This window comes from Numenius arquata, chromosome 8, assembly GCF_964106895.1.
Source record: "Numenius arquata chromosome 8, bNumArq3.hap1.1, whole genome shotgun sequence".
In the NCBI taxonomy this organism is placed as follows: domain Eukaryota; kingdom Metazoa; phylum Chordata; class Aves; order Charadriiformes; family Scolopacidae; genus Numenius; species Numenius arquata.
In genome coordinates this window covers 9,676,791-9,703,241 of record NC_133583.1, presented here as the reverse complement: position 1 = coordinate 9,703,241, position 26,451 = coordinate 9,676,791, and the positions used below count along the sequence as shown (strand labels likewise).

The 26,451-nt window shown below is 38.3% G+C and overlaps 1 protein-coding gene across 1 annotated transcript in view; it reads right to left on the bottom strand.

Annotated features, from left to right (window-relative positions):
- The window catches only part of FHIT (fragile histidine triad diadenosine triphosphatase), a 416,321-nt gene that overhangs the window by 120,243 nt on the left and 269,627 nt on the right, over window positions 1–26,451 (bottom strand). Inside the window, exons 2-3 of the mRNA XM_074152418.1 lie at window positions 17,261–17,406; window positions 16,352–16,381 (exon numbers count right to left, since the gene is read on the bottom strand). Of these exons, the coding sequence (XP_074008519.1) occupies window positions 16,352–16,381; window positions 17,261–17,406 (176 nt within the window). The remainder of the gene's footprint in view (window positions 1–16,351; window positions 16,382–17,260; window positions 17,407–26,451) is intronic.

The following is a 26,451-nucleotide window of genomic DNA, read 5'->3' as shown; positions in this document are numbered from 1 at the left end:
TCACTGCAGGTTTCCCTTCTCCTCTTTCAAGCCCAGAAGCTTCCCACCCTGCTGCCCGCTACCCTGGCAGGCCGCTGGCACAAGGAGGAAGAGATGCCCAGAATGACTCCCAGCAGCAGAAGGGGTAGGATCAAGCAGGGCTCTCTCACCACTCTGTCACCTCCCATTTGCAGTGAAATTATCAGTCCTTTGGGACAAAACCTGAATTTTCATGTACAGCCTCAGAAAACAGAGGCTGGTTCTGGATCGCACAGCATTTTGGCGAACTGCTGGTGTAGGCAAACAGATCACCCTGTGTCCACTCCACAATGACCCGCTGCCAGGGCTCATGTTTGTTCTCCATGGGAAAAGGCAATCTCTGCTTAGGATAAAAGGGTTATCCGCTGCTGATTGTTTAAATAAAACCTGCTATGAGACAGTGAAGATACACTTGGACTGCCACCACTGTGATTTGGACTCCAGTTCTTGAGGGCACTTAAAGGCACAGTCCTAGTCAAATACACTTTTTCAGTCTGATGCAGGACTTGACCCTAATACAATCTTGGCCTGAAGGCAGAAGTGCCAGCCAAGCAAGGCATACTAACACCTACACTATGACAAGATAACCTCTTCTTTCTTTGTGAAAACTGAGTTTAATTGCAGTTTCATTCAAGATAATGACCTACATAATTTTCAATAATTGGATACAATTTATCTTTTCTTAATGAAAAAAATGAAAATTAGCAAAGACATAGGATACTGGAAAATGCTTCATTTGAAATCTCTTCATTAATTATCAGCATGTCTAAACACCATTTTGAGAACTGCACTTATAGAACAAGAATCCAACTAATAATTTTTTTTTCATTCTTCTGTAGAACTTTACTGTAATACTCTACTTAAATAACAGCACCTAATTCTAGGAGGTGCCTGTTTTATTTAGGTAACATTAGCTCCACTTCTGAAGTGAGTGATAACTCCACATCTACTTTCTTGAACAGGCAGCAAAACCACCAGTATAAACGCGAATGTACACTTTGAACTCATTAAATGAAGATGTTTATGACTTACTGACCTTGTTATAAATTGCTCGGATCTTCCCGGAATTTTTAGTAGGCTTTTAGTAGGCAACCACAGAATTCTTTAAATCCTTATTTTAAAATTAATTATTATAATTCACATCATGTTCCTCATAACAATCTCTGACATCAGCATTTCATAGATGAAACAAAACAATCTGGACTTTAAAATGACTGGTATACCTTTATATTCTTGCAGATGACAAAGATTAATAAAACTCAGTGTAAAACACTATATTTATCAAGTCTCATTTTACATTTGTCAACTTACTAAATTACTTTGACATATCTCCAGTTTATGTTCTATTACTGAAGAATAACTACACAACAGATGGCAGTGTGTTTGCATAACAATTTTTTTCAGCAGGTCAATCTACAAGGTGGTAATAGGGATTGATATATATTGGTAAGCATGGGGATTTTTTTTGGCAATATCAATCAGACAGGCAGTCAACATAGTAATTTCTATATTACAAAGGAGAAGTTTAGCAAACATATATCATTATGGACAATTCTTTAAAGAGCAAAATTGTAGTACGAAGGACTAAGATTGGAGTACAGCCAGTATATGGAAAACGACAGTTCTAGATAGAATCATTTTTCAAAGAGGACTTCAAACCTTTGAATCTTCCAAAAACATTAACAAAGAATAGCTATGAAGTCATATTGGAATTCATTTGGTATATAAACATCTATAGCTATATCTAATGCATTCTCCAGCAATAAGCAATAGATAATTACGCACTACATCATGTCAAGTGAAAATAATATCTTGCAAATAATGAATTATTGTAAAGGAAAGCTATGCTTCTCTTAGAGTCATGTTATTTATTTATTAAAAAACAAAAAAGCAAACCTGAAACAAAACCCCAAATCCTTGATTCCTGAAATACAGCCAAAGATATTTGAATGAAAAGCTACATTTTCTCCTTACACTGCAGACCAAATCAAACTTCTCCATCTAATGGGAATGACTTTGATTGTCTTACCTCAGCCACTACTCCGCAATGCTACATAACGTGACAGTACTGATTAATAAATCAGAACAGTTTGATCCTGTGTCAAGACAGAATGACTGTACAGAGGGGGCAGAAAATGAGTCGACCTACAGCTCAGGATGCCTGGCTTCAATTCCCAGTGCCACCCTTGTGCTGTTGCCTGGCCCTGGACGAGTAACTTCAACTATTTGCACTTCAGTAATTAGGACAGCGATTCATTCTCTGAGACCTAAGAATATAAAGCATTATATCAAAGTGAGGTACAATTGTTACTTAGAGTTGATATACATTGTAAGTGGTTCTTTCTATTTTGTCTGGTTGTAAGAACTGATAAGTGTCATTCCAATTGATTTTCAGCCAGAGAGACAGCTAATATTAATGACTTTCTGTCAAAGGCTTGAAATAAAATAATAATGAAAGAGTTAACAAAACACTATTATTGTATGTTCTTCCAAGGAACAATATGAAGACAAAGTTCTGATTAATTAGTGCATTTTTTAAAAAGAACATCTCTTTTGGCATCCTACTCCAACGTATGACTGCCATTGGGGAGGGCAGGGAACAGCTGTTTTCCATGAGAAATTCTAGCTTGTCTCTGTGGGTGAGTATTTCTATTTGTGATGTACCCCGCTTAGTGCCAGACCACTAATTTTTAGTAATGCAGGCTCTGTCTTTGAGGCACAAAAAGGGTGAAGTGGTGTAATAATTTGGAGGTTGAAAATTCACTGCTTGATACCTCCTGTAGTAAATTTGACCCTGGAATATTAAGGGGTGTTAAATAAATTGGACGAAGAGGCGTTTGGGGAGTAAGAGTGCCAGACTCACTGCCATGAATGAGCAATTAGATGTTCACGAACCAGCTTATCACAAATTACATGCCTACAATATCTATTACTGTAATGACCTTGAGAGTTGACTCATATTCTCCCTTAACCTAATGAGCATGCTGAGTATAATCAATTACGTCTGCAATTAAAATTATAATTTGTCTAACAAACTCTTCTTTGTTTTCAGACATTTTTTAACAAAGCCTGCTACACACTGGTAAAAGATAAATATTAATTTTCTGTTGTGTTCTCATTTTTTCACTTACTCTGTGGCTAATTTATTAAATCATATTAACTCTCCCCATTATTTTTTAAGTTTTCAGCAGAATTTAGTTAAGTTTCAGTCCTGAATGTCACGGGATAATTATAACATTTAACAGCAATTTATCATTTCCCAACAGGGTTTGCAACCTGTCTTTGCCTGCGTATTGAAATTTGTTTGCATGTTCCACTCAATGGTTACTGCAAATATTCTGCCTTTCACTTCTATACACACATATCCTGTTTAACTGGAGTGACCAGAAGATATTCTACTGAACAGAGCTGACATCTGTTGCCAACCCGGACCTGCTGAGGTCAAGTCAATCCAACGTAACAAAACACAGCCCTTACCATTAAGGAACAGGAAGTCATTCATTGCAATCTGCTGCTAATTATAGAGTCAGCCAGGCAGGCAACTACAGAACAACTTTTTTGCTTATGTATCCAGGTGTTCAACAAACACTTAGAAAGATTAATATGGAAATTCAAGATGCTAATCTTAAGAAAATGGAATGAACTGGAAGAGGGGTTTAAAAAATGTGCCTATGCACTTTATGTAAGGAACCCTTCCAGTTCTCAAGAAAGGACAACCTTGGCTCTTCTAATGTATGACTGGTTCAAAGTCCCCAGAGTGCTGAATCCCTGCACTGAGCTCAGGGAGTGTTGAGTGAAGCCACGTATCCCTAAATGCTCATTGCTTGCACACTCCTCTCTGTCAGGGCCATTAGTGCACATGCTGCCACTGCTGTGCAGTCACCACAGCGAGGGGAGCCAGCACTTGGCTGGCTCTGCACCATGAAAGCAGCAGCTTGGCTTCAGGCAAGCAAAGGCCAGGATTTTTAACCACAAGCATAAGACTTCAGGGCATCTCACAAAGATGCTCCATCAAGTAAAGCCAACCTAGAACAGTGCTCTGCCCAAGGCAATATGCTTTACTAAATCCTACCCCTAGCTTAGCTGAACTAGCTCAGCCATAGCGTGTTCCCCAGCACAATGGCAATGAAACACACGTCCAGGCTCACACAGATGTGCAGACTCCTGCGCAGGTAGGCTCAGCGCTTTCAGCAGAACAAGCAATCTCGTCTCTCTGCTTCAATCTGCTGCCAGGCAAGCCCAGCAAATGCAAGAAAAGCACAGCCCTAACTGCTAATGAACGAGATGCCACTGCTTGTCCTGCGATCTGCTGTTAATTATAGCACCAAGCAGGTAGGCAGCACCTGAGCCACAGATGCCATGAGGGCACCGCTGTGGCACGGCACTGTGCTGAGGAGTTACACCCAAGGAGTTTTCTCACCCGGGACAGCAGTGTTTTGGCACGCAGTGTTTTTCATGCAGAAGAGAATTAGCTGAAAGACTCATTTCCTGCTTCCACGACCTGCTCTTAAAACTCCCAATTAAGTGAAAGTATGTCAAACTGAAGAGCTTTATTTGCTTACTTTCTTTCTCCAATGCGCCTTCTTCCCAGGACCTTCACATACTTAACGCTCTCCATGAAATATTGATGTCTAGCCTCAGAAATGAGGAATGATGAAGCTGTTATTTATACAAAATGAATAAAGTTTCCCAGAGAAATGAGTTTTGTATCCTCCAGATTTTGGATCTTTGTAACATACTACACCTGGATGGGGCCTGGAGGATGACTGAGTGCTGGAGAATACAGCTAAAAGCACAGGAAATGGAGAAAAAAGGCCCCTTCAGGTACAGGAATACCCACGAGTCACTTCTCTCAATATGCTACAGATAATGAATAAACTATCCCTATATTTTGTATTTATTTTTGTCAACAAAATCTAATCAAAGTTCATTTTTTTAGAAACTCAATAGTTGCACTAAATTAGATTACATAGAAAATTAAATCATAAATCCATGTAACTAGGCCCTGCCTCTGTCTCTGTTGCTCCAAAACACAAGTTTGCTCTCTTGAGCACCTCATTTAATTCTAAGAGCCTGTGCTTCCAAACTAGTTATGGATTTGATCATTTAATAACATGAAACAAGTAACTGTGTGGGGGAAAATTTATTATTTAATTAGGCCTTACTGGTAATCAATAGCAATCTATTAATTCATTAATTTGCATATCCCTTATTTTTATGTGTCCACAAATTCTGTTAGAATTTTTTTAATTTATGAACTTTCTACCTTCACTATGCAAAAGGAGGTGCTCAAACTGTATATATTAAGTAGAACAAATAACTGAGCAGCAGGAATGCATGTATGCCCTATAGAACTAACTGCAGGACAAGATTTAATACTGAAAAGAAGGAAAAGGAATAAAACAACAGCGCCTATTCTCCCCAGGATGCATACATAATTCTCATTAATGTTAATGAAAGATACTAAATGTATGTGCACTGAGGGGAGTTTATTAGAACCTAATAAATTCTGGGATTTTTTCCTTACTTTTTTTCCACATGATAGTTACTATAACAGTGAACTTCTTCAGGTGAAGTGGAAGATATTTAAAGAAAAAAATAAAAACACTATATCAAGTTATGCTTCATAGTTCATTTTCTGAAAATGCTATTTTACATTCGAAATGACTAGATTTATACATGACTAATAATTGTAGGTTTAAGTGACAAACTATACAAAATCAAAGTGTTTCTTACACAAGTAGGGTCAAAAATGTTTGTATAGCAATGGCAAAAGCTCCATTGATTTAGTCCAATTTATACCAGAGAATAATCTAGCCTCAGACACCAAGGTTGTTCTACTTACATGGGATTCAGAGAACTGAAGACAGGTTACACATTCATATTCTGCTAGCTATAATTCTAGATGTAGCTCAGGGTGGCCTCGCCAAAAGGCCACAATTGAAAGAATGGCTTTTATTGAGTTCAGAGATGACGGACTTGCAGAAAAATGCATCCATTAAATACAGCGTGAACCGATCCACTCCTCAATCTGCACAGATCAACCACCCCCTAATGATAACTCTGCTCCAGTTGAGGTGTGCTGGAAGGCCAGGTGAGAAAACATCACAGCATTACTGTCTTTCCTATACCTGCTCAATGGAGAACTAATAAAGCTCATTCACGGATCCATCAAAAACAAAAAAAGGCAAAAGGAAGCAAAATAAAGTGCTACCTCTGGGCATTCTCTTTACTTCAAACACTTAAAAGCAGCCTTGAAATCAGAAAGAGAAATTCAACATTCATGAAATCAGATAGAGGAATTCAGCATTTCAGATTCTAACGTCTTTATAAGCAAGATCAAGACAATCATTCACATGAGCACTTTCCATCTGGTCTAGTTTATTTTCTTCCAGCCTCTCACTGATCACTGATGCCAGGCAGGCAACATGAAATGAAGATTTTCATGGTAGCAATGAAAGAGGTAACTCACAAAAAGTATAAATGAAAGAGAAAAGAAAATGGTTTGATTTTTCAGAGATAATAAGATAGGAGATTACCAAAGGAGAATCCATTTTTCTCCTTCAAAAGACCTGAGCAATCTAGCAAAACCAGGATGTCTTCCCAATCTTCTGCCTTTACCACAGAGTATAGATTTTCCCTGCTCCTGGCTGCAGAGCCTTCATCTGAAGCGCTACTGGGCAGGATTTGTTTAGAGGCGATGTGTGCATGGACACATCTGGACACACACTTAGCACTGGTCCTTGCATACGGCTACAGGCAGACGAAATTTGTTCTTACTGCATATGTCATTCCCAGTCCAGAAGTAGAGGCAGCTTCTTAGCCAAGACCTGAGCCCATGCTAACAAATTCAGACTATTTTCATCTGTCCACACAAACATAACCTTAATGGGTTTCATCCATAATGAAAACCAAACTAGTTTCTCAGGGTTCTCCACTTGGGGCTGCTGCCCCTTCTCCCTGGGACTGCAGTAGCAAAGGATCCTATTCGCACCCTGCACAAAGCAAAACCCCGGGTCATGGAAGAAGGGATGGGAAAGAACAAAGCTCTGGAGAGAAGCAACACATGGTGCAGATGTAAAACTCGGAGAACAACAAAACGTGACAGATACAGGCGAGCTTTCCTGGCATGGCCAGAGCAGGGCAGTGCCCTACAACTCTGTGCTGCCTCTAAAGGACATGGTATGAGTGGTCTTACCAGAGGGCACCCAAGCAGCTTTCAAGAGAGATTGGTGAAGTGAGGCTTGAGAGAGGGATTTTGCTTTATTTTACAGGAAGCTCTTGTTTTTTCCAGCCTGGCTTGCAAGGAGCATGATACAAAAAACCACTGCAGTATCCAGAATGGTTGACTTTTTCTTTTCTTTTTTTTTTTTTTTTTTAACCAGTAAAATATTACACACTATTCACCCTGTCAGCCTGTGTGGAGCTTGCTGAGCAAGTTTTATTCTATTATTTTAACCTTAGTTTTCCATTTCTAAATCATTTCAAGCAGAGGCTTTTCTTTCTCTGAAAGAAAGAAAGTACTACATGGGCTAACATGGTGTTGCCAGAACGGACTAAAAAGCATGGACTAAATCAGATGTACCTGTATTTCAGATGCGCTTAGAATTTCAATAGATTACAGGACAGTGTAACCACCTACTCTTTTCATGTGATAAAGGAACATGGAGCTAGGAAAGGCCTCCATTCCCTTGCTATCACACAAAAAAACTTCACATACACTCTTTTCCTATTGACATTTTTAAGCAAAAACCACATTCAAGCTGTGCAGCCTCTGGGGAGCTGCAAAGACAGCTTCAAGTAGACAGCTCTTCCATTTTCAGAAGGGGAGGTGACTTTAAGGGAAAAATAACACGGAACCAACTTAACATTTTCTTTATTATTGCATTGATAAGGCAGCCAGGACGCTAATAAGTGGCTTCCCTTTGTCTGGCTGAAACTGGGTCATTAACACGAGCAAAGCACTGTGATTCTGCCCTTCCCTGGGAGACTCTGGATGTCATCGCATCCAGCCAAACAGCCGAGGCACTAAAGTTTAACACAAATCAGTCAACAGAAAATGCCTTTGGGCAAGAACACCCAATAAACTCAACCACAAAACAGTTTAACTGTGGGTAAACGGCTGCTTATAGAAGGCACAGGTTGGCATTAAGAAGTCAGTTTTGCACATGATCCTCTGACATCCCTTCTAATCTGTGGTCAGCACAGAAATCTTTTTATGGTGGATGTTTGGAGGAAGCAAAAGCAGTACCTGGTAGGTAAGAATGCAAAGAAAATGTGCAAAAACACATGAGGTCAGAGCACTGGCACACAAGACTCTGTTATAAAGCTTTATATTAATTTTTAGAAAGAGATACTCAGAAACCAATTAAACTGAAATCTAGCTTTGTGACACTTACTTAATATACAATTTTCACCTACTACAAAACACAGAACAGCATCAAGTTACACATCTGAATTAAATAAGGATGTTTTTGCACATTTCTTAGTGAGTTACATTCCAGTTGAAAGCAATGTTTTGTAATGAATAAAAAGAAAAAGAAAAAAAAAAAGCAAGCATTCCCTGTTAAATGACGAGGTTTATAAGATATGAGCTTGACAAAGAGAAAAAGTATTATGGATGAGATGGAGCTTGGAAAGAAATTCATACACTAACCACACAAAAAATTAATCAGACAGCCTTGAGTGCGCTATTAATGATTTTAGACCTCATGCATTGTCTGGGATTTCTAGAGGTTTTGCATTTACAGTACAATAGGGCATTTGTAGGACCTGTACTCAAGAGCGGCATTTGATTGATTGTACATACTCTGAGACAGAGAATTATTTAAATGCAAAACATATTGCTGAAACATGGGAACAAAGAAGTGAAAGATACTTTCCAATTAAAACATAGGATTTTTGATCCCAATCTCAGTCATTGTGGGGCAATGAAGAGCAGCACATAGAGCAATTCATGTATTTCTCAACCACCCTCCCTGTATTGTTGTTGGCTTTTTTGGTCATAAAATGCCAATTCAGTAAAACAGAAAGCATTTCCAAAAGAGGTTTTGTTTTCATGAAGAAAAGGGGTTTGTTGTCAAAGTACCCTGTTACAGTATTTGCAGAGGAAAATTTTTCCACCTTTCAGCTAGAAATACTTTCTCATTTTGAAATGTAACCCTGTTTATAGGAGAAAAAAAAAAAAAAGCGCTTTCAACCTCTTAAACAAACACTCTGAATGACTGAATTGGTCAAGATTCTTCTGCCATGAAAATTGCAAATATCTGAACACATACCACAAGAAAGAGAAAAAAGTGTATGTAAAATGTTTTTGTCAAAGGAGGATCAGGCTGTCCTGGAGCTGCCCAGAAGGGCAGAGCATGGGGAGCTCTGGCAGTGTTTAGCCTTCTCCTGCAGTCATCAGTCAAGTCACTCTGGGCAGCGTGAAGCAATGTCCCAGCACGAGCAAGGTTGCTTGGGGCGACTGCTGGCTTTCTACTTGGACTAGCTGCTGGCACAGCCACTCTCTCCCAGTGCTTGCAGGGCTCTGCTGACATATGATGTGGCTGCTGGGGACTGGGACAGGCACATCCGTGCTCTATCAGACATTCCTGAAAGCGCACACATCCTTCGTGTTATGCACATGCAGGTCTGCAGGCATTACCTGCAGTTTAGCTCTCACCAGTTGACCTTTGGGAGAACAAAAAAGCCAGTGGCCAGTGCTCTGCAGCTCTGCTGCTGAAGGGGATCATTCCCAGCAAGGGAAGAGCTAGATGCTGGATGTGGCCAATAGAGCTGCATGATTTTTAATATCTGTACACTAAGGCAATTTAAACAAGCATTTGAGCCCACTTACTTGCTTATTATAGTTTAATTTAGACAGTGTCAATAACTCTGACTAGCTCTGGGGGTATTTTTGGAATTAAACTACCTAAAGAGAATATTCATCTAAGAAATCCATATGGCAGGAAAGAAGAGTAGAATTGCTGGCATGGAATAGTAAAATCTTCCTTCTCATTACCATTTGTCAATTCATATCTTCTGAAATTTCTTTTACTTTCCTCATTTATAGTTGCACATTTTTAATCCTGTTTTGCTTTTTTGCTTTTTCTTTACATTCTAGTCCATATAGACCATTCTGTTTGTCCAGGGAAAGAGAACGATATTACTTTACAAGTCATGGGTACAGCATGTCATGACATTCACTACTGGAAATTCAAAATCATCCAGATTCAGAACCATCATAATTCACTGCTAAAGAGAGTCTTTCAAACATTTCTCTCCTCATCCCTTTAGGGAACTTGACAACCTGATATTTCTAGATCAGACTTCATTATCCAGGTCATCATTTCAATTTATCAGCACCTTGGAGCCTTTGGTATTCTCAGCTAGGGTGGTGTCATGTCCATCAATCACTAGACTGTTTCCACATTCTCAATTTCCTTTCATCTCTTTCAGTCTTCAAAAAACCTCTATAACTTTACATGGGTGTACACTGAACACAGACACCTCTTACTTTTGTCAACTGTTACCACGTTTTAAGTACAGGAACGGCTCTGTACAAATTAAGAGGGTCTTAAGAACCGTTTTCTTTCTGGGCCCTGAATTATTATTATTAGTGTTAAGGAAGGGTTTACGGATCCACCAGTGCCTCTTTGAAATAAAAGCATGGCAAACAAAAAGCAATATGAGGCTTTTCCTGCAAAGCTTATAGTTCAATCAAAAACTAAATGTTACACGTAATGAACAGGAGCAAGGACCTGACAAAAAACAGGGGAAGTTTGGACTCTAGGGCTATATCCGTTAATTGCATCATAGAAAACATAGGTCTGGCCAAGGGACTGAAAGGAGAATTAGATCAACACATGAATCATAGAATCGTTTTGGTTGGAAGAGACCTTTAATATCATCAAGTCCAACTGTTAACCCAGCACTGCCAAGTTATCTCTAAACCACATCGCTCAGCACCACATATCTCCAGGGATGTGGTGACTCAACCACCTCCTAGGCAGCCTGTTCCAATGCTTAATAACCCTTTCAGAGAAGAAATTTTTCCCAATATCCATCCTAAACCTCCCCTGGTGCAACTTAAGGCAATTTCCTCTTGTTCTATTTCTTGCTACGTGTGAGAAGAGACCAACCCCCACATTGCTACAACCTCCTTTCAGGTAGTTGTAGAGAGCGATAAGGAGGATCAGGGGAGACCTATTCTCCAGGCTAAAGAACCCCAGTTCTCTCAGCTGCTCCTCATAAGACTTGTTCTCTAGACCCACACCAGCTTTGTCACCCTTCTCTGGAAATGCTCCAGTACCTCAATGTCCCTTCTGTAGCGAGGAGCCCAAAACTGGATACAGTACCTGAGGTGTGGCCACACCAGTGCCAAGTACAGTGGGACGATCACTTTCCTAGTCCCACTGGCCACACTATTCCTGATACAAGCCAGGATGCTGTTGGACTTCTTGGCTACCTGGGCACACTGCTGGCTCATATTCAGCTGCCTGTCGACCAATATCCCCAGGTCCTTTTCCACCAGGCAGCTTTCAGCCACACATCCCCAAGCCTGCACACAAGGCAAATTTTGAAAAGGGCCTTGAAGCAAAGGGCAAGAATTATTATTTAGAGTGAGCAGAAAACAAAGAGCTAGAAAAAGGCTTTAAGGGATGCTCTAGCTGCTTCTCTATCTCTGTAAGGGGTGATATAATCCTAGCTTTGAAAACATACACCACTAACATCCCACCAAAACCCACCCCAACCTAAGTACAGTACCAAAATAGAAAGAAAATTATGAGCTCAAAACAGACACAGCAGCCCTGAGACTGATGAATTTGCTGTACCAATTACCTATCTGAAATATTACATATTCTCCAACCAAATATTATTAGTGTGGTTCTCAAAGCAATTCAAAGAGACTGCTGTATTTCGTCAAATCATTTTTGGACATCCCACAAGCTTTCAAGGGAATCGTGGTTTTTAAGAGGAAAGCAAACCAGACCGTTTGTTCACATGTTTCAGAGCCCACTGTTTTTCAAAAACTTATTTATTCCATGTGTTTTCTACTTGAATTTTTATATTTGTTTAGAGGTAAGAAAAGTCTTTGCATTTCTCAAACACCAGCTTTTATTTGTTCTTTTAAAAGAGCAAAAGGTGTTTCCAATACTCCACTAAACATCTGCTAGTCTGCAGGGAAAGCAGGCTGAGGCATCAGAAGTATTGCAGTTAGTGAATTCAATCCTTCTGATGCAATCAGTCTGCAATGAGATCTGATTAAATTTAAATACTCAAACCTGAAGTCCAGTACTTCAGGTCCAGGGATAACTAGACAAATAGTATGAAAAAGCAGTCTACTGTGGGCTTAAATAAACCCCAGACTCCCCAGTTCAGGTTAAGATTTCTAAACAATGCAAGCCAGGTGGATTGATTTAACACAGCATTAAAAAACCATATGGGAAAGAAAAACATTTACATCAAAAAATAACGGTGAGACAATGTTCTCAGCGCAAAATAATTAGTGAAATGTGTGACATATAAAATAAATTTCTGCACATATACCCACACTGCCACCATCAGCCTCGCTTTCTCATTTATTTAGGTGAACCTGCAACTGGCAAGCAGGCACTTACTCATGGATAACAGTGGAGGTGCTGAGCTGCTGGAGACTTCGACACTGCTGCAAAATAGAGTATGTGTTCATATGTGTTTGTGCAATGGACACTTGCTGTGCAATATTATCTTGTCTCTACAGATAAATTAGTTGCATCATGCTCCTGCCAGCTTGATTTGTTTAGCATTTCCAGAGTACAGAGTACACAGAGTTTCTTGTGATTGAATCTCACATAAAAGGTAAACCTGAGAGTTTATTCTACACTATGCTATACATCCACCAAGGCAGCTAGAGCATTTGCTGACTTGATGCTGAAAAGCAGGCTATAAAATATACTGAGGAAATCTTGAAACGTCACTCACTTGACATAGCAATAAGAGCCCTGCATTAAGATGCAGAGCTGATTTCCCTGATCCATGAAATTGCCTGGATATTTAAGACATTCTCAAACAGAACCAGCATGAAACTCACCCTCCACCCCTGGCACAAGGACACCGTGGGTTTTGTAATCTCCAAGACAAAGAGAGCTCAAAATTGCAGAGATAAATATTCTTTAAGAGAGGACCTAAACACAAATTTCTTCCTTTCTCAAGTCAGAAGAAACAAGTATTCAAAATGTCTTCAATGCTGGAAGAGGGCTGTGCTTGCTGACATGCTGCTCAGAGACCCTTGAGTTCTCTGCTATAAGTTGGTGCAAGAACTTCTTACAATAAAACATGAAGTGTGCAAGTCTGTGACCACCTTTGGAGAGGCACATTTGTCCCTCTCATAAATAGGTGACAGGGCTGGAATAGCACCATCTATACATAGCTATGAAAAAGATGAAGAAGGAATATATTGTTTTATTTTATGGTCTGAGACCTGGGACATGGTTCAGAATTCCTTAGCAAATCTATATTTCCAGCTGCTAAAGGGCAAGAAAAGCCCCTTCTACACATCCAAAGCACCAGTGAGCTGAGGGTAGGTATAATTTCTTCCAAAGACCCACCCAATGCAAACGCACAGACTGCAATAACGGGGGAATTTGACAGAACTATAAGCTTCCCTAGAATGCTATCCTACAGGCTCTGCTAGCTTAGATTCAAAAGAGGACAGTATCCACAAGGAACAGAGTACAGCAGTAATGGAGCTACACATTACATTATAGACAGCTTCTCATTAGGTAACTAGGAAAGTTTTAGTTCAAGAGACACCACTAAATATCCTGACACTGCAGTACATGGTACATCTGACTGAAACCTGCACACACCAACAGGTTTCACACCAGCATAAAGAACGTGTAACATTGGCAGACAATTTTATCATTGATTTCTATCCAAAAACTACACTGAAAGGGTAATCTCCTTTAAACCTAGTGCATGCATTGCACATATAATTTTCAGCATTTTCATAGCGAAGAAAGACCTGAGACTCATACTCAAACTGAGGTCTGAGTTTTTTCTTGAACATATATTACCATTCCTTCTTCTTGACAAAGAAAGAGAATTTCCTAATCTTTTTCCGATAAAATTTCTCAGTTTTTGACTTCAGCTAGGCTGATAGCACTTCCCATTTTGTAGTAAAGCTTTGCACTGACTAATTCAACAGCCAGTACTCTTCCCCTGCTTCCTGCAATTCTTCTCCTGCACAGCATGGATACCTGTTCAAATGTAGGCTACTGTAAGTACATGTTTTTTGTACATAAAACACAAAAGGAAAGGACTCTTGAAGCCATCTGGTACGTGACCCCATTCAAAGCAATATAAGCCACACCTGATTAGCTCCTGACATACGCTTGCCTCCCCTATTGAAACAGAGACTCCACAACCTCCAATGATATTTATCGTGATGCTTTGCTATTCTTACTATTAGAATGTTTTTCTAATGTTTAGTCTGTTCCGTAAATTTTAATTAAAAGTTCCCTTAGAGGAATAGTGGATCATTGTGCATTCTTATACATGAAGAAAAACACATATAGAAACACATGACATTGAATTTAAGGTTCATAAATTATTTGTAGATCACATAAGTGGTTTTTCAAACTTTCTGATTCAAAACAGTTTAAATGGAATCAGCTATTTATATATCCACCATATTGTTCACTTTAGAGAAGATCTTGATCATAGCAATTTCTTCCCCAATTCAAGTTTTGAAAGCTCTAAGTTCTCTGAAGAAAATAGTTGTTGGCATTTTTGGATGATAAACATCCCAAAGTGATGATGATAAATTACAGTGTTGCTCAATGATGCAGAAAAGTAGAGAAATGCAAACTGCTAACCTGTGATTTATGAATACACACTCTTCATTATGGAGTCTAGGGGTTCACAGCTGTAAGAGCAGGTCATTTTCAGCTCATTGCTTATTAAAAGTATGAGAAGGAAGCATGAAGGGTGGCTACCATTTGCAATGCATTGGATAAATTAACACTTAATGTACGAATACAAAATTATACAGAATTCCTTGCCTTTTTAAGGCCTCTATAAGCATTTGTTACTGTTCTCAATTACAGAAGATGGGAATTTTCACATCTAGTTTTGCTCATTCATACTAGCAAATTTTCTCACATTTTAACATAATCATTCCTATAAACTCTTTCTTTATACAGAAACAATTTTTGTCCAAGATATTAAAAGAAATCCTGTGATCTGCTTGTTGAAACATATTGGCGTTAATGACAAAACTTACTTAGGAAAGTATTTAAACTGAGACTTTCACCTATCAACAGGCATTCCCAGTGAAAGCCACTCAATGCACTCTAAGTCATGAGCTGAGGAACCTCTTTTGCCACAGTACTGAAGTAAATTGTATTACATTCCTTCATCACTCCTCAGTTTCCCAAAACTTGGGAATTTTCTATTTCTTCTACTCTCTCCCTATTACCTGTCTGCTAAACATTCAAAGCAGGCAACAAAAAGGAGTAGAAAAAATAAGGTCAATACAGCAAATTGAAAAGAAGTAAAATGTTTCTGTATGCCATCATTTGGTTGTTATAGTTATCTTAATCAACCCAAACAGCTTCTTTGAGGCATCTAATCTGATTTTACAAAATGCTAACCTGTAGCCATATTTGACTTTCCTTTGATTCCAAATGTAAAAAATAGCCTTTATCTAATGTTCAGGCATATAATCTAACTACACATGCATTTGCATTACAAGGCAGTGAAACATGGCTGGAGAGCCATCTTGGATGTTATCTATGTTATTACGCAAGTGGAGAGTATAATCATAAATCCTTCTCTTCCACCCCCTGCCTTTTTTTCAGAAGTACACTTAAAATCTGTTTTTAAGCTTCACTGGCTCCATTACATTTGAACCTCAGCAACAAGAATGTGATATGAATATGTAGAGAAAAAGCATAGACAAAAGGTATATTTTCATAATGTGGTTCAGTTTAACTGTTCCTATAATTAGCTACAACTCATTAGGCAATAAAAACACAAACAAAGAGATTATGAATGGAAGGACAATATTTTCTTCATAAAACAAAAAACTTAAACAGATGCCTCTTTTCCAAGGTTTTCCTTGCATAAATACACCCAGCAGCTTAGAAAAGATATTTTCATGATTGAAATTTTTTGTCTAGAAAGAAAACCTGTAAACATTATCCTGTGCAATTGCAATAAAAAGTATTTACAACTATTGTACACTTGGGATTTTTTGATCTCAAGGATAGAATAACAATACAGCAATAGTCTGCAGATGACTAGCTTTGATCTTTTATTAGTTCTTATAATTGTCTCTTAATTTGTATTCTGCATAATAAGCACTCACCTTCACCGTTTGTCCGGCTTCAGGGCCATCCTGTAAGCAAAGGGAGAAGTTTCAGGTTAGAGGAACTAAGAAGGATTCAGAAATCTCACTCAATAATAATTTACATCCAATTTCACTGTATGTTAATTTAGCATATTTTCCTGGGGACCGGTCAACACAGAGTTTTTGGACAAGGTATCTTTCCATATCAGGCTATGGCAGTGAGAAACTATATCTTAGACCACAAAAGCAACAGTTGTTATTTTTCATTCTTTTAGATCATTTTTTTTTTTAATAGTTAGCAATAGATTTCTGATCCCTGTGAATATAAAATCAGACCCGTAAGTGAGGATTTAATCAAAGCATGCTTGCTTAAATTCTTATTCTAATGAAATGGGCTTAGTCTCCTGATTCGCTTTAAACAGAGCTCTTTTTCTGATATAAAAACACCCAGCACAAATAACTGAAAGGTCAAAATTGGTAACATATTTACACATCTACATCTCTCCACCTGCATATAAACAGCTGTGAGCAGGGAATACCTGTTTCCATCACAAGCAGTGGGTTACCTGCTGAACAGGGAGATGTGGCAGCCCCTTCTCTAGGTCAATCCTGCAAACACTTCCTTGAAGGAAGAGTATTTACTGAAATACAAGCAAGCAAGCACTGCGTTTAGGAGCCTTCTCAGTCTTATTCCAAAGTTTTGCAGTTATTAATTATCCGCACTTTCCTACTGGTTTGCCTCAGGTTTTTTTTTTCCAATGGCAAATCTGGCAGACTGCAATGCAGTTACTATGCTTCTTTTATTATTATTTTGCATTTATTGCCCCTTGAAGTTTGAACATCCTTTTGTCATTGAACTAGGAAAGAAGGTTGAAAGCTTGATAAAACAAACCATTAAACTCTTTTTTAGTTGACTGGTTTACAAACCTGAATTGAAATGGTGAGCGAGGTGCCGCAGAAGTGTTTCTCCACCACATTGCCAACCCTTTGTGCCGTATGAAATAAATCGGCCACTTCCTCAGGACACAGGTCACGGAAACGCTCCACTGGCCGTAGAGGACAAACAAGGACATCTGAAGGTGGTATCGTCAAGGTACAAACACAAGTCTGAGTGGCCAGAAGTGGACTCAATCTCTATGCTGTAACCTGCTTCTGATTACTTTTGAATTGTCTAAATTCCTCCTCTCCAAAGATTATAGCAAGAGCAACTAAAACACAAGGCTAAATACAGGGAATTATATGATTTGTTCAGAAGAAGTTTCCTCAGACCCCTCAGATATGGTAAAATGACTAAAATAAGGACTATATGTTACTACTGAGACATATAAAGGAAAGTGAAGTTTTCACATACTTGAAGTTACCGTTTTGATGGAGAGGTATGGAGATGTTCATATTTAACACCTCTTAAAGCCAGAGACATTTTCTTTTGTGATTAAAACTGGGAGAAAGCCAAAGGAATTTAAGATAGGTTTGGGTATGTGGTCTGAGGCAGCAGTTTTACAATGCTTTTTGACATATGTGGTATGTATTTTTAAAAATCTTAATCCTACACCTCTAATTTTAGGTACCTAAATGTGAAAATAGCTAACACTACGCTGACAGTAGCAGGTCACTTATTTCTACATCACATTAATTACCATTCACAAGGTATGCTCACCTGTTTTAAATATTATGTGTTTTTAAAAATGCATTAAGATAATTAAGACTATTCTCTTTTAAGCATGGTGTTCACAACACGACAAATACACATTGATTTTATTCTACCTTGGTGACTGTGCTTCGTGAGTCAGTGGAATGAAGCTATAAAGCAAACAATGGAAGTACACGGATGCTATTCACAGTCACCTGATCTGTTGTGTTCACAGAAATTAATAATTGCTGTGATTCCTCACTTGAAAGTCAATTTTGTAGCATTATTAATAGGGTCCAGAATTCTTAGCAGAGCCTTGGTTTTGTAAATCCAACAAGCAAGCACTTGGGAATTGATTCTCATTTCAATTCCCTGCAGACAGGATTTTTTTCTGACTTACAGTACTGTGTTTGCAGAATAAAGACCTTAAAAGCACCTTTAACACCACTTGAACTTTCATGACCAAAAGCTATGAAAATTAAAAATTTATTTTTTCAGTATTAAAACAAGCATTCAAAGGACTATTTGAAGAAAATTAAGTTCCATGCCATTGTATTACAATTATTTTAATTTTTACTGCATCTTGAAGCCTGCAGGTATTCAGGAATATTCTCTGTACTCCAGGAAATGTAACTAGGAGATGCTCTGCAGTTAACAGGTTCACACAAAGGATACATCAACCTGATTTTCAACAACTGCATGAGATGTTTGAAATAAAGAAGGATTAATACACGTGAAAGATAATTTATTTTCATAAACACAGAGACAACATCTTTACATTCACCAAGTTTATCACAGGAATCACATTTATCATTCTGATTCAAGAGAAAAACAGACATATTCTGGAAGTAAAGAAGTAGGTGCAGGTTTTGATCATTTTTCAGAGGCCAGATGAGAACAGCCAATATTGCAGTGGATATTTGCTAAAGTGGGAGCAGATTTTTCGAGAGAGCTCCACAGCTAGCAGCTCCCAACAGGAGAAGACTGGCCCCAGCTGCGGGTGTTAATCTGCTTTGAAAATCTGTCCCTTGTTTGTTTTTTTTTTTTTAAGTACAACATCAGCTATTCTCTTTTTCCTTTGTTATAACTTATGGTAATAAAATTTAAGAAAGGAGAAATATGTATTTAGAAAGCAGGTACTTGGAAATAAACCAATCCTAGACAGGGACAAAAAGCCTAATTTTGTGGGTTTTTAGTTCTAAAATGCTGTGCCTCTTGGCAACCTACTGGGCATAATAAAGCTCCTGTAATTTATTTGTGCCTTCCCAGCACACTGTACAAAGCACCTCCAGAAAGGATGCTATTGGCTGAACTTGGGGCCCAAGGGAAGAGCTGGAAACTTGCTTGGCAGACCTGATTTCCATACCAGGAATAAAGGAATAGAAAAACTAATTAATTTTACTCATAAAAAGGAAATCCATGTCAACAGTAAAACAGGAAAAAGGACATTCGTTTAATCTGAGTTCATTTTTCAAAAGGAGAGAAGGGAAGCTTTTACCCTTAGGGCATCTGATACTTAAGTAGATAATTATCCTTCTTCTGCAGCACTGCTTTATTATCATGGGTCAACGAACCATTTATAAATGAAGAATTTCCCCTCACTTACCTCTAGCAAAACTGCTGCTTACATTAAGACAAGTTTCCTTTTCTCCTTTAGAATTTTTCCCCAGCAGTTTCTCGCCCTCTCAGACTCACACACGCCTCACCAGCAATTGTTTGTTCTCTACCTAGCTCAGGGCCACAGCCACAAGTATGAATTTTTGCATTAATCATGGTTTCTACAACCTTACATTAACACTGTACTACTTGTCACTGTGATGCATTGTGAAAAACTAAACGCTGCTTGTGAGAGCTTTTGTTTCTATAGCACGTAGCAGCAGGAAAAGAGTGTGCAATGTGAGTGCTGTTTGTACCAAGGCAGGACATCTGTTTTCTCTTCTTAAATCTGTCACTAATCCACTCTGTCATTTGGGCAAGTTGTCTCTGTACCTCTCTCTCTCCTCTTCCACACTTTATCTGTCTTATCTGCTTAGATAGCATTTGCCAGTTGGTGGGATGGATGTTTTCTTATTAAGCTATGAAACTCTCCACTCATGTGGGGCCGCAAAGTGCTCCCACAATATCAAACAATGCACCCAATAAACTATGTCCTTCTGCAAAATGGATTTTCACTTCCTCCTTACGTTACCCAAGTCTCATTTACATCTCAAACTAGATTTTAACCATATTTCTGTCTTTGAATGTGATAAATAATTCAAAGGCACAATCACACACTGGAGCATCTTTACTGAACTTTCCGTCATTTCAAAATAATTCTGCAAAGAATAATGATAGAAATTCTGAATCAGAGCTAAATTAACATGAGAATGTAATTAGGACAACATTCAAGTTATATTTAACTATGAATATATAAAAAGGCAAATGTTAGAACGAATTTGTAGATTTGAGGTCATTAAGTAAACAACCATCCACTGCAACTTTAAATCATGGGTTTTAAATACAGTTTTAACACTAGGATAGCTTTTAACTTTATATCCTGGTCAGATTTTAATCTGGATAAATGTTCTAGTCACCCCAAAATTCTTCCTAAGTTTAAATTTAGATAAACTCTTCATTGCTTTCTGCAATTACCCACTGCAAACACTGCTATGAACTACTGATGTGCTTCAGGTGACTGTGTATTAAAGATGCAAGTGAAAGTGAGTCTGTACTTATGTCTCCGTGCAATTATTCCTTAGACAGAAGCATCTACTGCCATCTGAGATGCCTTGGGGAATCCAGCTGCCACTCCAGAAGGGCAGGAGTCTCTCATATGCCCTGTGTCATATCTGTCAGCCAGGTTGGAAGCTTGAGTCATCTTAGGGTATGTGAAATGGCAGTAGGTGCCTACGTTTGGGCATCAGCCCCCCACCTTTACAGAGTGGCTCAGCAGGACAAGGCGCTGATACCCAGCAGATGTGCTGCATGATTAAAGACAGCATTCTGCCTTCAGAAAGCTTGAACTTTATGTTTCCTTTCTCTAACCACCATAATTAATAATTTTGTGATTTCTTCATTCATTCTAAGCTGCTACTGACTGATGAAGTTTCTATTTTTAAGCTTTGATGTGCACAGCTGTTATTTCCTTCAAATTCTCTGAGTCAGTCCACATCATTAGAGTATGTGCAATTTAATATGTCAACTTCTCCATTTTAAGGAGTGGAAAACCTTTACACCTTATTATAATCTGTGATCATGCATTCCTCTCTCTGGATCTTGCAGGATTCTCTCAACAGCCTTACTTTTTTCACAGAATCATATGGGGTTGGAAGGGACCTCTGCAGATCACCTAGTCCAACCCCTCGGGGTATTATTTTCTTAATACGTGCATACACAAATCAATATGCATACCCTCACACTCACTAAAAGCTCTGTTAAAGATTTATTAAACAATTAGGAACATCAGTATTTTCCAAAGACTACCAGTAGATAGTACACTAAAACTCCAGGTATATTAGTGAAGTGCATAACCATAAAGTAGCAGTAAAGCGACAGTGGATCAGACCCATTACCCTCAAAACTGAGCTAAAACCTAAGGATGACCTATGATTTCAACAAAATCATGTGTCCTTATATATTAGGCACAGCAACCCACTCCCCACACGACCTCGGATAGGTTGATTAATGCACCAAAGCCCATGAGCCTCCTCCATAAGTCAAATCAACAGCCTTTGCCTGTTGGTCTATTAAGATTGTAACCTGTTTGGAAAAGCTCAGACCTGTGACCAAGCAAGCATGGTTCAGCAAGTTTCTACACACCAGCAGAGCAAGGATGCCAAAACACACATGCCAGCTCTCAACAGCCAAGGTTGCACACATTTCTGTAAATCTCTTTCTCACTGACTTTTTAAACAATAATAACTGGAGCTCCTTGAGACTGGCATTCAGAGACATTTACTGTAATGTGATTCTGCAATGGGCACATGGATACTCTCAAAGCTATATTCAACTGTGCCAAGCACAGGTACAAATCCCCCATGTACATATAAGTACTTAAGGATATGCTCACACTGGAGATTATGGGTCACTACTGAAAAGCGAGCATTTAACTGCATAATGACTTTAAGTTGATCATAGAGGGCCCAGATTCTACAAGAAAATCAAAACACATGGCAAACATCTGCATGCTGACCACTTCAAATGCAACTTTCCTTCCACTAATACACGTAGAGTGGAAGCAGAAATTCAAAGGCATGTAGCAATTTTTATTTGCTTTATCGGAATTTTGACTTTGAAGCCTAAATTATTGTAATTCTATATTTAAGGTCTAAGTCAGGCTCCGTGTTCCCTGCAATGGGATTCTGATCAACCCCACAAAGTGCCCATTATAAATTTTCACACACAACTATCAAGGTACGTACATATGTTTGTAGTTCTGAAATGTTGGAAAAATGGCCTTTGGGGTGTCAAAAAAAGAAAGAAAACCAAAAAAAGAAACCCCAAAGAGGTTAAAATTCCTTTTATGTGACAAGCTTTAGAACTAAACACAGCTTTTTCCTGGTTAAGTCCATTAGTTTGCTATATAGAAAACATACTTTCCGTTTTGACTTTTGTTTTATTCCTGAATTTGAACTTCAAACAGAACAATTCAAAGCTTTATAAAGGAAAAAATTAAAGGCTCTCCAGGTACTGACATTCTAACAATAGGAATAAAGTTCTTTTTTTTTTCTTTGTCTTTTTGAGGAACCAGTTGAAAACATTAAAATTGACAGGTTTTCTTAATATGCAAGGCTTTAAAAGAACAAAATACAGGGGGAAAGGCACAATATCTAAAAGTGAAAGGGTAATTGCTTCTTTATGAAGCACCTAAGTTTGACCAATATTGTTAGTTTTCTAAACCATCTGTTACAAAAGGTTTTAACTGAGGAAAAGAATTTATTTTCAATGTGTAACATGGTCAGGAATCCATGGGTCACATTGGGATGTGAGTATTTCCATTGGGATGGAAATACTGTTCCTGTTCAGGAGACTTTTTAAAAAGATTTTTAGAAGTCTTTCCTCTTCAAGAGAGGAAATCTCAAAAAAAAATATTTAAAATATATTTTATAGAAGAAAAGTAGTTGTTAATAAAATTTCCAAAGCCTTTAAAGTTCTTGAAATATCTGTTTTAGCATTCTAACATTTTTACACAAAAGGCAGTTTAGTTAATAATAAAATTTTTCCTTAATAATTTAAGTTTGGAGAACTCATCCAAACTGACTTTATCATTAATATTTTGGTTTTGACTAAATGGCTTTCATTAAAAACAAATAAAATGTCCCTAATTATGGTAACTAAAGGGACTTAATATTGTTTCACGTATTTCATAAGCTTGGATGAATAACTTAAAGCACAGTAGCCTCCACCTCTCCCTCCTGGCTGAAAACACCCCAATCACAGATCAACTTTCAGCAGGAACTCCTGCCTTGGAGGTCAGGGATTTGCTCATTTTAGGACTGATACAGACTGTAGCACCATGGATACTGCTACCATATCTTTCTAACAGCAGGAAGCATTTGAGAGACATGTAGAGATGGTTTCCCTTGAGCACAAGGCTGCTCAGTGGCCAGTGCAGCCTTCACTGAGGTGGGAAGACCATTCTTTGGTGTGGCTGCTGGGAGCTCAAAGGCCAGAAGAACTAGCTGCAGAAGACTGCAATAAATGATTATTTCTATCTATCTCATGCGTCTGTATGAAAGACCACTTCTGCACATACATCAGCTAGCTGATGGGAATGCAGAAATAATGTGCTGTGGGGAGCTGGTGAGGGATTATTCTTTTCTTACACTCTATTTTACATCTATTTGCATCAAGTGCCCCAAGCAGAGAGAATCAGTCACATGAAGCTTCAGGTATTAAAACTCACCACAACATTGTCCCCAGATTCAACTGAGGAGTGTAGGCAGGGGTATTGAATTAATCACTGCGTCTAAGCAGAAGTTTTCTTTGTTCCAAAGCTCTAATTGCTAACAGAAAGAAGTCCCATAGCTCGGAAAAAGCACAGGAGAATGCATGACTAATAAAATTAATATAACTGAAAAACAACTGCCAGTCATTTATCTTTTTTCTGCCCTTGAACAATTATTCACATTTTGAATGCTACGGGAGCAATTTCTCTGTGCAAAGAAAACAATAATGGTTCCACAGATGCTGCCTATAGGAGGAGTTAAGAAGGAAGTGAAAACAACTGGAATAGTGCATGCACATACAAGGCACCAAAAAGCCTTTAAAAATGAATCAAATGCATATTCTGCTTCATTACAACAATGCGTCAAGGCATCTATTCACTCCCCACTAAACCCACTGAATTAGGATGAATGTAAAACTGTAGTAATGCAAGAACTGACATCTATCCCCCAGGACAAATCTTATTCAATAAGATAGAGTGACTCACTTTTGGAAGGAAGTCTGTAGAGGCTATTTGGATTAAGAGTGAGCATCTCATAATAAGAAAAGGTTGAGGAGCACTCTTTAGTGGGTTTTACATGTGGAACTGGATTTAAATACATTTTAGAAGATTGATTTAGTACAATATAGGAAATAGTACATCATAGAACTTGCTAGTTAGGGGTAAAACTTAGCTATGAACTATAAAGATGATTAAAAAAACAATAAAAATGCAATAAAAACTTAAAAATTGCTTCAGACTATTAAAACCACACACAATGCATTTTTTTGATCTTGCTACACCAAATCTTAGTATTGACAAAAAAAGTCACTAAGATAAGACAAGTTATCTAAACACAGTTGATCCTGATAAGGCAGCTCAGCACATGTTTACACAAATACAGAAGGCCAGATTTATGCAATAAAAAGGAGAATTAGCAGTTCCAGTGGAACCTAGAGCAACCAGTGTAAATCTTTGACATGGATCCCTCTGCACTATAAGTGCAGTGTTTTAAGACCACAGTGGGTTTTTTACTCTATCTGATCTTCTCACCCCACTGAAGCTACTTAAAAATAATTCTTCTCATCAATGAAAGGCACAATAGTTCCAAGAAATGAAAAATAAACATTATTTTACTTTTTCAGTAGAAAAAAAAGTCAATACATCTCATTTAAATATAGGTATGGCTTATCGTCTAAATCATGCTAGATAGCACACCGAAGTACAAAGTACTGCTACTCAAAGTACAGTGACTTCACAAGACAAGAGGGCCACAGCAGGGAAATGTGAGATTCAGAACTGTTCACTTTTCATTTTAAACAAGCCTTTCATATATTTGATATTCCCTTTAAATGCCTTTAGGGTATGTCAAGTAGGTCACTAAAAGCTCAGTTCCTCATAGCGAGTGGTATTTTACTGTAGGATTCGTCCTTTTCTGCTAGAGACTGACCTCAGGGGCAGCCTCGGGCAATAGCAGGTGCCTAAGTGGAACCACAGTGAGAATAGCCGTGGGAACGTTTGTGGCTCAGAAACATGCCTCAAATCCAAGTTTCAATTGGTAGAAATTTACTGCAGACCTAAACTTACATTTGTCCTAGGAATCATGATCACATTCTAGAATCACATTAAGCTTTTTGTCTTGGAAGGCCCAAAAGCAATAACCAGTGGCCAAATTGGAAATGTAGAAGTTCCAATATGAAAGGACTTCATCTACAACTGCTATGATGCTCTGAGAAGATCCTGTAAATAAATACTGTTGCACAACAACCCATTTCAGCTAAGAACTATGTCTATATTGCTCTGGATGATATACCCTTCTTCTAAATATACATGAAACTATTCATAGTTACATGAAGCTATCTATGCACGTATACCAATTATAAATGCAAAAGACCACTGAAATAAACAGCCATGCCCGAGGCTGACAGCAGAAACCAAACAACATTTGGGGTGCAACACTCAAAGAGAGTTTTTTCAGTCTAAACATCACAGCGATGGCATTTGCCATAGAAACAAATACGTTCATGCAAAGCAGCTCAGCAGCTACAAGTCTTGTCCAAACCACTTGCACCAGCAGAAAACTGCACTGAATTCAATTTACCAAACTTAACCCAGTTGGAATTGCAACGTGCCATTGCAAAGCCTCATTTCAAAGAGAGGAAGTAAGCTCATGATCCAGCCTCTCCACCTGAGAATAAGAAACAACTTGCGAGAAAATGCTTCAGCATCGAGTCTTAATTAAAGCTGTGGTATTATCATTTTCAAAAAATTATGTGATCATTATGAAGTTATATTCTAGCTCATGATTCAGGAACTATAATGAGGGAATAATTAATTACTAAATAGTAATTATGGCAAATTTACTTTCTTGCAATTTATAGGATGCCATATTCCAGGCATTAGTTTTTATTGGAAACAAGCTTTAACTTGGTAGAGAGACACCACAGAATGTGTTGGGAATTAAGGTTCTGTACAAACGATAAGCATTATTGACATTGTTGCCTATGGTACTTGAAAGTACAATCTTTTTCCTCTGTTCTGGGCATCTACAGCAGAAGACAGCAATAAAAAAAATTGGATGAA